This window comes from Terrapene carolina, unplaced genomic scaffold (assembly GCF_002925995.2).
Source record: "Terrapene carolina triunguis isolate 2854851 unplaced genomic scaffold, T_m_triunguis-2.0 Scaffold22, whole genome shotgun sequence".
Taxonomy (NCBI): domain Eukaryota; kingdom Metazoa; phylum Chordata; order Testudines; family Emydidae; genus Terrapene; species Terrapene triunguis.
In genome coordinates this window covers 19,619,168-19,632,021 of record NW_020664373.1, presented here as the reverse complement: position 1 = coordinate 19,632,021, position 12,854 = coordinate 19,619,168, and the positions used below count along the sequence as shown (strand labels likewise).

At 39.0% G+C, this 12,854-nt stretch overlaps 1 protein-coding gene across 1 annotated transcript in view; it reads right to left on the bottom strand.

Moving 5' to 3' along the window:
• Positions 1–1,210: 1,210 nt before the first annotated feature.
• The window catches only part of LOC112109903 (interleukin-1 receptor accessory protein-like 1), a 541,662-nt gene continuing 530,018 nt past the window's right edge, over positions 1,211–12,854 (bottom strand). The window contains exons 9-10 of the mRNA XM_026648313.1: positions 3,315–3,485; positions 1,211–1,934 (exon numbers count right to left, since the gene is read on the bottom strand). Of these exons, the coding sequence (XP_026504098.1) occupies positions 1,216–1,934; positions 3,315–3,485 (890 nt within the window). The 3' untranslated portion in view covers positions 1,211–1,215. The remainder of the gene's footprint in view (positions 1,935–3,314; positions 3,486–12,854) is intronic.

Genomic DNA, 12,854 nt, shown 5'->3' with positions numbered 1-12,854 from the left:
TTTCTTTTTTACTACCTGAGTTCTCATTTAAATCACCTTGAAATTAATTAGGTTTTACTTATTGTAACAAGCTAAAACAAAATATAAAAATGCTCAAATGTGAATATATCATTGAAAAGTAATTACAGTGATCGGAACATTCAAATACAAGGGGAATCCATACTCAGCTGGAAAGAAATGTTTTGCTCTTACTTTTTAGAAAAATCCATTTTCTATAATACAATGTGACAAACCATAGTTGATATTGTCCTTCTACTCCCCTTTGGTTTGGAAGCCATCATTGTAAATCTCAGCAGGATTTACTGCACTTCAACACCTATTACCTTACTTGTTTGACAATTGCAAATAACCTCATTTGCAGAATTTAAAAGGGGGAAAAGAAAAAGTCAAATGCTTAACAAAAACAAGCAAAAAAAAAAAAAAAAAAAGCTGCGTACACATTCACACATTCACACTATTCCAGAAGTGATCGAATTAGGGTTGTTGCTTTATATAAATAAAAGGGATACAAATAAACTCATCTGTAAAACAAAAACAAACTCTACTTTCTACACACTCTGTAGTGGTTACTGTGAGGCAATTGATACATATTGGGTATATCTTGTTGTCTGACAAGCATTTACTGAGTTAAATGTTAGATGATCAGACTGTCTGTAGTGTTACCCAGCATGGGACCATCATAAGGGGAGGCGGGAGGAAAAAGTGTTGTCATGGGATAAGTAATGAAATTGGAGCTCAGAATGATTGGCGGGGTCCTCCTAAGAACAAAGGTTCTTCACAACGGTGAAATGCAGCAGGCATGGCCTTCATGTATCAGGCTAGGCAGGCCAACAAAATGGATGGTGCTTCTGATATTAACATAGCTTCGTCCAAGCATTCCCAAGAAATGTTTAAAAAAATTCTAAAACTATACTAATGGAGCAAAAAAGATTTCCTATCTATACAGCAGTCTCTTCATTTAAAAAAACTGTAATATACAAATTCCAATGACGTATAAAACAAAGTCAAAGATGTGAATGGCAGAGACATGGGTAAAACAGGAAGACTGATGCTACAAAGAAACTGCAAAAAACATATGTACAAGACCCTGTTTTTCCTCGTATTTTATAGATTGTAATGCATGTTTAACAGCAGCAGTCGAGGATGTAGTTCCAGGCACCAGACTGCACACTTAGCTCCTACTCCAGGGGGTTGGGGTCCCCCTTTGCATTTCTGTCACCAAATGACACTTGATATACTGGTCTCCCGTGGCAAGAGGGGCAGTATCGCACTGTTTGTGTGAGCCTCATCTGGATTCTGCTCTCTGTTAGTTTTTGTCTGCGGCCGCTGCCCATTGATAAGTGTCATAGGGATGTTGCAGTAGGTATGCTGGTTACCTATTGAGGTAAGAGGCAGGGTGCCAGTAGGAGGTACATCGTATTCATAGCTTCTATAATAGTGTTTCTGGCGCATCTGTGAATGATACGTATTATGAAAGGTGGAGCGCAGATCTGGATGGGCAGTGGCAAGAGCAGTGGAGGTGGCAGCAGCCATTGAAATTGCTGAGACCGTCTGCAGTTCCCCAAAGGGCCCCTGCTCACTGACATCTAAAACCTGCTCGTGTGTGATGGGTTCTATCCTCTTAAAAGGCATTTCGTACTGTAAACGTTTCCAGAATTTAGAATTCAACTTGTTGCATTTTGGTCCATGCCATTTAATGACAGTTAGAAGCTTGATGGTATGTTTGAGGGCCTCGACCTCCTGGTAGTTCATAATTCCCCGGAGTTCACTGCATTCAATCAGTATCACTTTAATTTCTCCAGTGACTAGCATGTTCCGAAGCCTGGTTTCCAGTTCGAAGATGCTCCAGCCTCTCCTTACCACATAATTTGGAGTCATGACGATGATCAGTCGCTTGCTTTGGTCTACACATCTTGCCACATCTTCAATGTAGGCTATAAAAAAAGACAGTTGCTCAAGATCAGTCGAAGCAAGTATCTCACCCAAAAACCTTGGTAGAAACAAATGGGCTAAATTCTCCTGTCCAGGAACAGTTGGCTGAACACTGAAAAGTATTGATTGCATACATTCATTCAATTTCCCCTCCCCCTGACGTGAATGGGTTTCTATTCATCAGAATATTTGGGTACTGGCTAATTTTTTGTACAAATACCAACATCTGCACATGAGCAAGGCTATGTATTATCATCATCATTCTTCTGTTTTAAAAGTCATTCTGTGCGGTAACAGAACCATGACCATGTGATTTAGGGGACCAATCATACACAATAAACTCTCAAGTTACTCTTGTGTATATTGCAGGGTTGGACCCTTAGTCTGTCTTTTTCCCCCCCAGGCATCTACAATGTTGCCTCCTGTGAATTAATGCTCAGATTATTGCAGATCTTAACAACAACTTTGCTGCTAATGTGTCTATTTTTTTCTTTTTAAGATAAAAGATTCATTACTGCCTTTAGTAAAAGTAAATTAGAATAATCCAGTAAGAAGGTGGCAGTTTGAAGGCTACATGGAAGCTACGGAGATGGACTTTACAACTTCTCTCTAAAGCAGTAACTAAAATTGGGCAGGACTATGCAAAATAAACATGAACAAGTAGTAAATGAACAAAACTAAGCACTAATTAGCTAATTTTGCTCTCTATGAAGATCTCCAGTAGCCACGCCAAAAACTCATCTGCTGTGAATACTAACAGAATGCCATGGTATATAGCATTCCTTAAAAGAGACACAAATGCATCACTCCACTGTTGTACTAGTTTCAACACAAGTCTATTATCCCCCCTATAAAAAGCTTGATTAGTTTCTGGAATAAGCAAAGGGGGATAATAAACTTGTGTTGAAACTAGTACAACAGTGGAGTGATACATTTGTGTCTCTTTTAAGGAATGAGTCCTTACTCCGATTTTACTCAGTGCACATTCAGGGCCATGGGAATTTGTCCAAGTATGGACTGAGTTAAAACAGATTAAGAACATCAGTATTTGATTCATAGATAGAAAGGCTCCACACCAAACCGTATAAAATACTGGTCTTGTCATGCTTTCCTGTCTATGTCTTTCCTGAACACTATCATCTTAACTGAAAATAATACCCAACCAAATACGCAAGTGATATTTTAGGGAAGAACAGAGGCAAGCCAAGAAATATTTTAAAAGTGCACCTCGAAAATCAGTTAAAATATTTTTTAAAATGATAGAGAAAACTCAGAGATAAGACTCTGAGGATATTATGATAGAAAGCACATTGTTGCAACATATATGTATTTTCTGTTTTCCCCATATAGGAAACACACACAAATGGCTGAATATAACTTACTTCCAGTGGGAATCAAATCTCTATCTGGTATGAACAACTTGTACCCATAATGCTTTTCAAGCATATCTGGTAGGATCTCAAGAGCAAATCGTTCTTCTTCCCCAGTTTCTTGATTCCACTGGTCTGGATCCACTTTGGTATAGGATAGATATGCATCATAATCTTTGTTGTCTAAAGAAAGAAAGAAAGAAAATTAGGTATTTGATTTGATCTTCAGACAATAATATGTTTTCACTAGATAATTTTGTGTCATCAGCAAATGCCATAGATAAAGTATCTAGTTTTCACGTCCAGATATGGATCCTCTCATTTATCCTGTTTTGATGCTGATGGAGTTATGCCTAATTTACACAGATGTAAGAGAGCCCATGGTCTTACCCTGAAGGTGATTTGTGCATATATTTGTATGGATGGCTATAAATGCAATCAGTTCACCTGTTTGTTTTTTGGTGTTATTTGAGCAGAGGGAGATCATTCCACTAAAAAATATAAAATAATGTAAAGCCTTTTCTAGTCTTGAGAAAAGAAAGTAAATATCTAGGTTAGTGCAAAATTTGCATATTTAAACACCCAAAAGTCCAGAAACGAAATAGTTAAAGTTAATTAGCATGCACTGCATGTTTGTACGGCAATATCTTAGACTACCTTAATATATGCAATGCCTAACATATATACAGTGGCCAAGAACTTCCAGTCAAGCCGAATTGTGCTCAGTGCAAGACTGGAGAAGTTGATGGAGGGCAAAGGTGGCTTTATGCCTTACTGTTGTTTTAACTTAAGTCTGCTGCCTAAAGTAACTGATCTAGCACCCAGGACCTGCTGATTCTGCCCCACATCATGGGCCGAGAAGTGTTTAGTGTAAATGCTGCTCTATGCCACCCTCAGTTTCCCCTATGCAGGATGAAGTGGGTTAGGGGGGCAGGATGTGACCAAATATGTGCAATATAAACAAATAAAGGGCCCAATGCTGCAAAGATTTAAACACAGATGTAACTTTACTTATATGAGTAGTCTCACTGACTGTACATGAGTAAAGCTACTGACATGGTTAAGTTTTTGCAGCATTGGGTCCCAATGATGCAATTGAAATCATAATTAAAATATTATGAATGTTCCGACTTTTGACTGTTTAAATTTGCAGACTTAATGCTGCCTTAACATAGGATTTGTATTTAATACCGTCTTTTTCATTTCAATCTGAGGGGAAAAAATCACGCTTTTGGGAAATTTGCTTGCTGTGCTTACTTGTAAGACTGAATGAAAGAAGCCATCATTAATTTTCATTAGGAGGTCAATAATGGCAAGTGCTCTGGAACTAATTCAGTGGAATAAGAGGTCACATTTTGATTTTTGTTGTGAAGAAAGTAGAGAAAAATCAATGGCAGGAGTAATGAAATGTTAACATCCTTTAATTCTCTAGACAGTATTATGCACCAGCCATAGAGAATATCAATTGCTTGAAAAGGAGCCTGATTGAATATTCCACTGTGTGCCATAAGTAATGTTATATTCATTCAATGCTGAATTCAGCTATTTACTAACAACAAATCCTTTTCTCACTTTACTCCTTTTTACATTTTAACAGCTCCTGTTTAAAAAAGCATGCAGAATGCAGGACTAGTGCTGCCTGTCTATACAAAATGAATATATGACATTTTACATATTGTTCTGCTCCCTTCTCCCTGTGAACTGTGCACTCTATACTCTAATATTTACAGATGATACAAATCATACCACAGCCACACTAGCAACTTTACAAGCATAACGTTATATCAATTCCCCATTATACTGTTTTGTACTTGAGCTGTATTTTCTTCCACATTGGAATCAAATATCAAGGAGGTGTGTTTGTGTGTGTACAACAGACCAGAAGATCTCCCTGAACTATAAACACTTTCTTCCTGGATAATTCCTTCAGTCATGCTTCACTGCAGTATTTGGAATATCAAAATTCATCAAGACAGAAACAAGTCTCATGTCACAAACCAATGGCTTGTGACTTCACTGAATGAATGAAATAGGAGGTGGAGGCTGCTTATAGAGGAGAAAGCATCTGATTACACAGAAATAGGTTGTATATCTTATATTATTAATCAGCAATAAGGTAAAGAGATTATTGGAAAACTACCACAACTAGCAGTAGGAAACTTTGGTAATTTTACATTTAAAAAAAAAAAGATGTTTGATTGAAAGGTGCTGTAGCATTGCAAGTAGCAACAATAATGATACTTGCTTGAGCATGGCCATGGTACTTCAAACTTCCTTGATTGGGTATGTGACTGCATTAATTTCTCTAGGGGATACATTATAAGGAATAATGAGTATTCAGACAAACTGGTTTGAAGGCATCAGGGCATTTCCTATTGAGACAGTTTGTACATTTCTAATCTGAGGGAAAATTGTTCGCATTCTGTCATTATTTTCTTGCTTAAATGCAACAGTGTAATATTTATTTCAACAACAATTCTTTCTTCTATACCATAGAGGGTCCAGCTCCAGTGTCTCCACTGACTACAACTAGGGTACAATTTTACAGAGAGACGTGATCTCTCAGACAACCAGATCACAGGTTAACTAGAACCATGCAGGTTAAAATTAACACCTTGACTTCCTACTATAACAGGGGTTCTCAAACTGGGGGTCAGGACCCCTCAGGAGGTTGCAAGGTCATTACATGGGGGAGGGGGGGTCTCAAGCTGTCAACCTCCACCCCAAACCCCGCTTGCTTCCAGCATTTATAATGGTGTTAAATATATTAAAAACAGTGTTTAATTTATTAGGGGGGTTGCACTCAGAGGCTTGCGACGTGAAAGGGGTCCCCAGTAAAAAAGTTTGAGACCCACTGTACTATAAGGTAGAAGGCATCAAGCTCGGGTCATGGAGATACAGAATATCTAGTGAACATGTGTGCAGTATTCTGCATAATGCAAGGAGCAGGCAGCTGCATTCCTAATAAGACTTCATTTAGAATTCAGGGTAGTATATGTTTTCAAGTTTCTGTACTGTAAATTTACATGTAGAATTCAGGAGGTACTGAAGAATTTAAAAAACGTATTAATCTCAGTTCTGTTTATCTTAAACACAGACTGTCACCTTACACCTTATCATAGCAGTTACGATGACTGGCTCTTGGAATCTTAGTTTTTCCATGTCATGTCTTGAGGCAGGGTTCTCTCTGATGAGGGTCTCTGGCTTTGGAAATTGCTATCCTTAATTTTGTTCTTGCTTTGCTCTTTTCTATAGGCACCTAACTACCATGACAAATGTGCTGTGGATCTTAGTAAAACAGAATTTATTTTTAACTATTTGTCAGAAAGAGTGACAAACAGAAGCACTTAGATAAACAGGCAACATGATTCCTTTGACTGTTCATTTTATAATTTAGAGAGACAAGGTGTGGGATGCAATATCTTTTATTGGACCAACTTCTGTTGGAGAAAGAGACAACCTTTTGAGCATACACAGAGCTCTTCTTCAGGTCTGGGAAAGGTACTCAGAGCAGGAGCAGCAGAAGTGCCCTAAAAGGAGTGGGGCACAGATGCCTGAACCATGGCCCCACCCCCATGCCATGCCACTGTACTGCCCCTTCTCCCCAAGCCCCCAACCTCACACCACCCCTGCCCCCATACCATGTCCCGGCATCACCTCTTCCTCTGGTCTGCCTGTTCTGGCGTGCCTGACTTAGAGGCCATGTCTACATACAAAATTAAGTCGACCTAACTTACATCAGCATATAGCTACCGCAGTAATTACATCACTTATGTATGTCAACACTTTGATCCTTGTGTCGGCGGTGTGTGTCGTCACCAAGATAGCTTGTATCTATTGTACTGTTACTGTGGGGCATTATAAGAAGGCTCCTGAAAGCCAGTAACAGTTAACATAAACAACACAGTGTCTACACTGACATTGCGTCGCCCTAACTACATTGACCTTGACGCTATGCCACTCATGGATGTGGAGTTATTAAGTTGGCATAGCTGGGCAGTTATGTCAGCAGGAGCAAAATTTAAGTTAAACATTTATAGAATCATAGACTCGTAGGACTGGAAGGGACCTTGAGAGGTCATCTAGTCCAGTCCCCTGTATTCATGACAGGTCTAAGTATTATCTAGACCATCCCTGTCAGGTGTTTGTCTAACCTGCTCTTAAAAATCTCCAATGATGGAGATTCCACAATCTCCCTAGCCAATTTATTTCAGTGTTTCACAACCCTGACAGGAAATTTTTCCTAATGTCCAACCTAAACTGCCCTTGCTGCAGTTTAAGCCCATTGCTTCTTGTCCTAGCCTCAAAAGTTAAGGAGAACATTTTTCTCCCTTCTCCTTGTAACAACCTTTTATATACTTGAAAAGTGTTATCATGTCCCTTCTCAGTCTCCTCGTCTCCAGACTAAAAAACCACATTTTTTTTCAATCTTCCCATATTTTCTAGTCCTTTAATCTTTTTTGTTGCTCTTCTCTGGACTTTCTTCAATTTGTCCACATCCTACCTGAAATGTGGCATCCAGAACTGGACACAATACTCCAGTTGAGGCCTTATCAGCATGGAGTAGAGCGGAAGAATTACTTCTCATGTCTTGCTTACAACAATCCTGCTAATACATACCAGAATGATGTTTGCTTTTTTTGAAACAGTGTTACACTGTTGACTCATATATAGCTTTTGATCCACTATGACCCCCAGAACCCTTTCTGCAGTACTCCTTCCTAGGCAGTCATTTCCCATTTTGTATGTGTGCAACTGATTGTTCCTTCCTAAGTGGGGTATTTTGCATTTGTCCTTATTGAATGTCATCCTATTTACTTCAGACCATTTCTCCAGTTTGCCCAGATCATTTTGAATTTTAATCCTATCCTCCAAAGCACTTGCAACCCCTACCACCGTGGTATCATCAACAAAGATTATAAGTGTACTCTCTACGCCATTATCTAAATCATTGATGAAGGTATTGAACAGAACTGGACCCAGAACTGATCCCTGCATGACCCCACTCAAAATGCCCTTCCATCTTCACTGTGAACCACTGATAACTACTCTCTGGGAATGGTTTTCCAACCAGTTATGCACCCACTTTATAGTATCTCCATCTAGGTTGTATTTCCCTAGTTTGTTTACGAGAAGGTCATGCAAGACAGTATCAAAAGCCTTACTAACGTCAAGATATACCACATCTACTGCTTCCCCCCATCCACAAAGCTTGCTACCCTGTCCAAGAAAGCTATTAGGTTGATTTGGCATGATTTATTTTTGACAAATCCTTTCTGACTGTTACCTATCACCTTATTATCTTCTAAGTGTTTGAAAATTGATTGTTTATTATTTGCTCCATTATCTTTCTGGGTACTGAAGTTAAGATGACTGGTCTGTAATTCCCCAGGTTGACCTTATTTCTCTTTGTATAGATTATCACTATATTTGCTCTTTTCTAGTCCTCCGAAATCTTTCCTGTTTTCCATGACTTTTCAGAGATAATTGCTAATGACTCAGATATCTCCTCAGTCAGCTTCTTGAGTATTCTAGGATGTATCAAGTCACTTGAAGACACTTAACTTGTCTAAATAATTTTGAACTTGGTCTTTCCTTATTCAAGCCTCTGATCCTACCTCATTTTAACTGGCATTCATTATGTTAGATGTCCAAATTGCTACTACTTGCTACTAATCTTTTTGGTGAAAACAGAAGCAAAAAAGTCATTTAGCACTTCTGCCATTTCCATATTTCCCCCCCCACACACACACACACACCATTGAGTAACGGGCCTACCCTGTTCTTGGTCTTTATCTTGCTTCTAATGTATTTGTAGAATGTTTTCTTATTACCCTTTATGCCTCTAGCTACTTCGATCTCATTTTGTGCCTTGGCCTTTCTAATTTTGTCCCTACGTACTTGTGTTATTTGTTTATATTCATCCTTTGTAATTTGACCTAGTTTCCACTTTTTGTAGGACTCTCTTTGGAGTTTCAGATAATTGAAGATCTCCTGGTTAAGCCGGGGTGGTTTCTTGCCATACTTCCTATCTTTCCTATGCAGTAGGATAGTTTGCTCTAGTGTCCTTAATAATGTCTCTTTGAAAAAGTGCTAACTGTCTTGAACTGGTTTTCCCTTTAGACTTGCGGTGCATGGGATCTTACCTACCAACTCCCTGAGTTTGCTAAAGTCTACCTTCTTGAAATCCATTATCTTTATTGTGCTGCTTTCCCTCCTACCATTCCTTAGAATCATGAATGTTACCTTTCATGATCACTTTCACCTAAGCTGCCTTCAACTTTCAAATTCTACTTCCCTAGTTAGATTGACGTAAGCTGCTTTGTGTTGACCTAATTTTGTAGCATAGACCAGGCCAGATTGTCACAATTAAACACAAGGTGGAACAGACTGTTTAGCATAAGGAATTAATACATGTTGCAAGAGACCATTCAAGATGAAGTGGGACATTAACACTTCTGCAGTCGTGGAACAAAGGAGGGATAGTGGGTTACTGAGTGTTGTAATGAGCCATAAATGCAGTGTCTTTATTGAGTTCATGGATTTTTAATATCTAGCAGAGTTATGAATTTAACCTTCCAGGCTCATCTTTTGAAGGTCCTATGCAGGTTTCCTTTGAGGATGAGGACAGAGAGGTCAAAGATGGAGTGATCATTTTGTGAAAAGTGTTTGCTGATCGATGATATGATGTTTTTATCTTTTATCATTTTTCTGTGAGTTCATTGGGGAGCATAATGATTGATTTGTTTCACCCACATAATTGTTATTGCAGCATTTAGTGCACTGGATGCGGTGGATCACATGTTGTGATTGTGTAGGACAACTGGATTACAACTGCCATGTCCCCATCAATAGTCATAGGAAAAAGGAATCATCTCACTGCACACCCAACAGTTGACAAAACCACACTCTTGACCATTACATTGATTGGTCGGGGGGGGGGGGGGAAAGACTGACTCTGAAATCCCTAACAAATATTACATCCACCGTAATCTCTCTACCTCTCAGCGCACAGCGATACAGTCCCTGAAATACAATCACCAGACAGTGACCAAACCAGCAGACAAAGCGGGTACCATTGTAGTCCTCAACCATGATGACTACCTCAATGAGGCTCTCTGACAGCATCTATTATAAAGAACTTGGAGAAGACCTCACACTGCAATTCACCCAGGAATTTAAGAGTGTAATCAAATCCTTCCCCAAACAACTCCAAGAGAAACTCTACAAAATCATACCCCACAAACCCACCCCAGGGACCTTCTACATGCTTCCCAAGATACAGAAACAAGGGAATCCAGGCAGACCCATCATATCTGGCCATGACCCTCTTACTGAAGGAATACTGGGACTCATACAAACCATCCTCAAACCACACAAGGCGCCACTTTACTCCAGTACACAACCAACTTCCTCCAGAAACTCTACAACATTAACAACCTTACTCAGAACGTCATCCTTGCCATCATGGACGTCATCTCCCTCTACATTAACATCCCTCACCTGGGTTGCAAATCAGTTCACACAAATTCAGCACATGAAAAAACAGAAACAAAACCAAAAATCCACAGCCAAAAGCAAAACCTAGAGACATGATGACAATACAATCTCCTCTTTCAAATGAGAATTTACTGATTTATCCTCATTAGCATAAGAAGTGCTATTAAAGCTGCCATCAGTGCATCTTCAGAATGAAAATGTGATTGATTGTTGCTTGCACTTTGGCTTTAAGTATAGATTATGCCATTTCAAAGATTTGTTTTTGTGAGGCTTGCATGCATTAGTGATAAACTGAATCACAGTCATTCACTGCCTGCTTCCTCCCACGCTTAGCAGGAAAAACACCTGCTAATTACCACACAAAGACAAGGAAGCTGAAGACTTCATCTGAATCTTTTTGTTGGTAGAGATTAAAAGCAAACTCTAAATATCACCTTTATTTGTGAGAGCTCAATTTCCTTTAACTATTTGAAGACTGCTCTTTCTAACTATTTATCAGGGTAGCACACCTTGCACTGTATCAAGTTGGGCTGCACAACCACATTATATTATGTGAAGTGATTCAATCGACACAACCCTACATGACATATGACATCCTATCACAGCCCCATGAATATTTATAAACATGTAGCTGTAGAGTGGGAAATGATTACTACCATAGACATTTTTGTGAGCTGTTTATTACATGACTCATTTGAAACAACTAAAAAAACAAAGCAGGCAGTGAGGCTGGTTTGAACCAGTTTGCCCGCCGCCTATCCCCAGCATAGCTATGCAATTGAGGCCCCAGCTGCAAAGCACAAGTTCAGTGTATAGCTTACTCCATCTTAGCCTCCCTCAACCAACTCTGCCATGCCAACAGGGAATGGGGGGGTGGGAAGGGGAGAGAAGGTTTTCATTAGTTCCACACAGAGGGGACCAGTAGGGAATGAGTCCACAAATTCTGCTGTGTGGCAGATGCAATGTACTTGACCACAAAGCTGTTAACATGGAAAAACCAACACTGCTTGGACAAATGTCACAAGTAGCATTGCTAGGTCCAGGGTTTACTTTTAATGAACTTTACAGCTAGTTAGGCTCTTCATCTCTCTCATGTCTCCTGAAATCCTGTAGAGTAATTAATATTGACTGCAGAAACCTCTACTAGATTGAACAGAGCTGATCACATGCAGATTCCTTTGCTGCTAAATGTAGCCAGTAAGCCACTTCTGACTTTAGCAGACGTTCCATTTCTAGATCAATGGGAAACTTGATGGATAACTAATTCTCCTCCTTCCCCAGAGTACATTTCAGCATAGTATAGATTCAGACATAACTAGGATTTCAAGAAAAGAAATAGAAATAAGAGACCAGATTCATCAATGCCATACTGATTCAAAGGCAATTTCATACAGCAAGCTTTGCTATTTTTAATTACCTTGGTTGATAAGAAATTATTTAAATAGGTATCGAGAGATTTTCCCAACGATTTTAGCCATTTCAAAACAATATTAACAAGTTCTAATTTGAGTGAGCTTTATAATTTGTGACTACACTGAATGTATTGCAGGCATGTATTTTCCATCTCCCTCAACATAGTGAAGAGTGCAATTGAAATGTTTGATTGACTGCATGGGCATCCAGAGAATCTAAAAGTCATCACGAGTCTTTGCAAAATTTAAAAAAGTTTTCTTCCCCTAGCATTTATTGAAGGCTAATAGAAAATAGAAATTCCTCATGCATGTAAATAATGGTGAGTCAGTTTTAGTGTTTATGAAAGTAAGGGACTGTTAGCATTGGGGTAACCATAGTGCAAGCATTTAATGTGAAAAATTCCCTAGATATAGTAGCTCAGCTTTTTGAACAAAGACAATTATGCTAACTTATCTGGTGGCTTTGACACACGCAACATTTGGGATGACGTTGTTTCAATAGTGACTGAGGTTTGGATTTTAACTTTGTTCTCAACTGGTCAATGGTCCTGGTACATCTTACCCCCAACCACACACATTCAAATAGCAAGTGAACCAATTCTGTAATGAGCTTTAATGTAGTTAATTATTTTGCTACCTT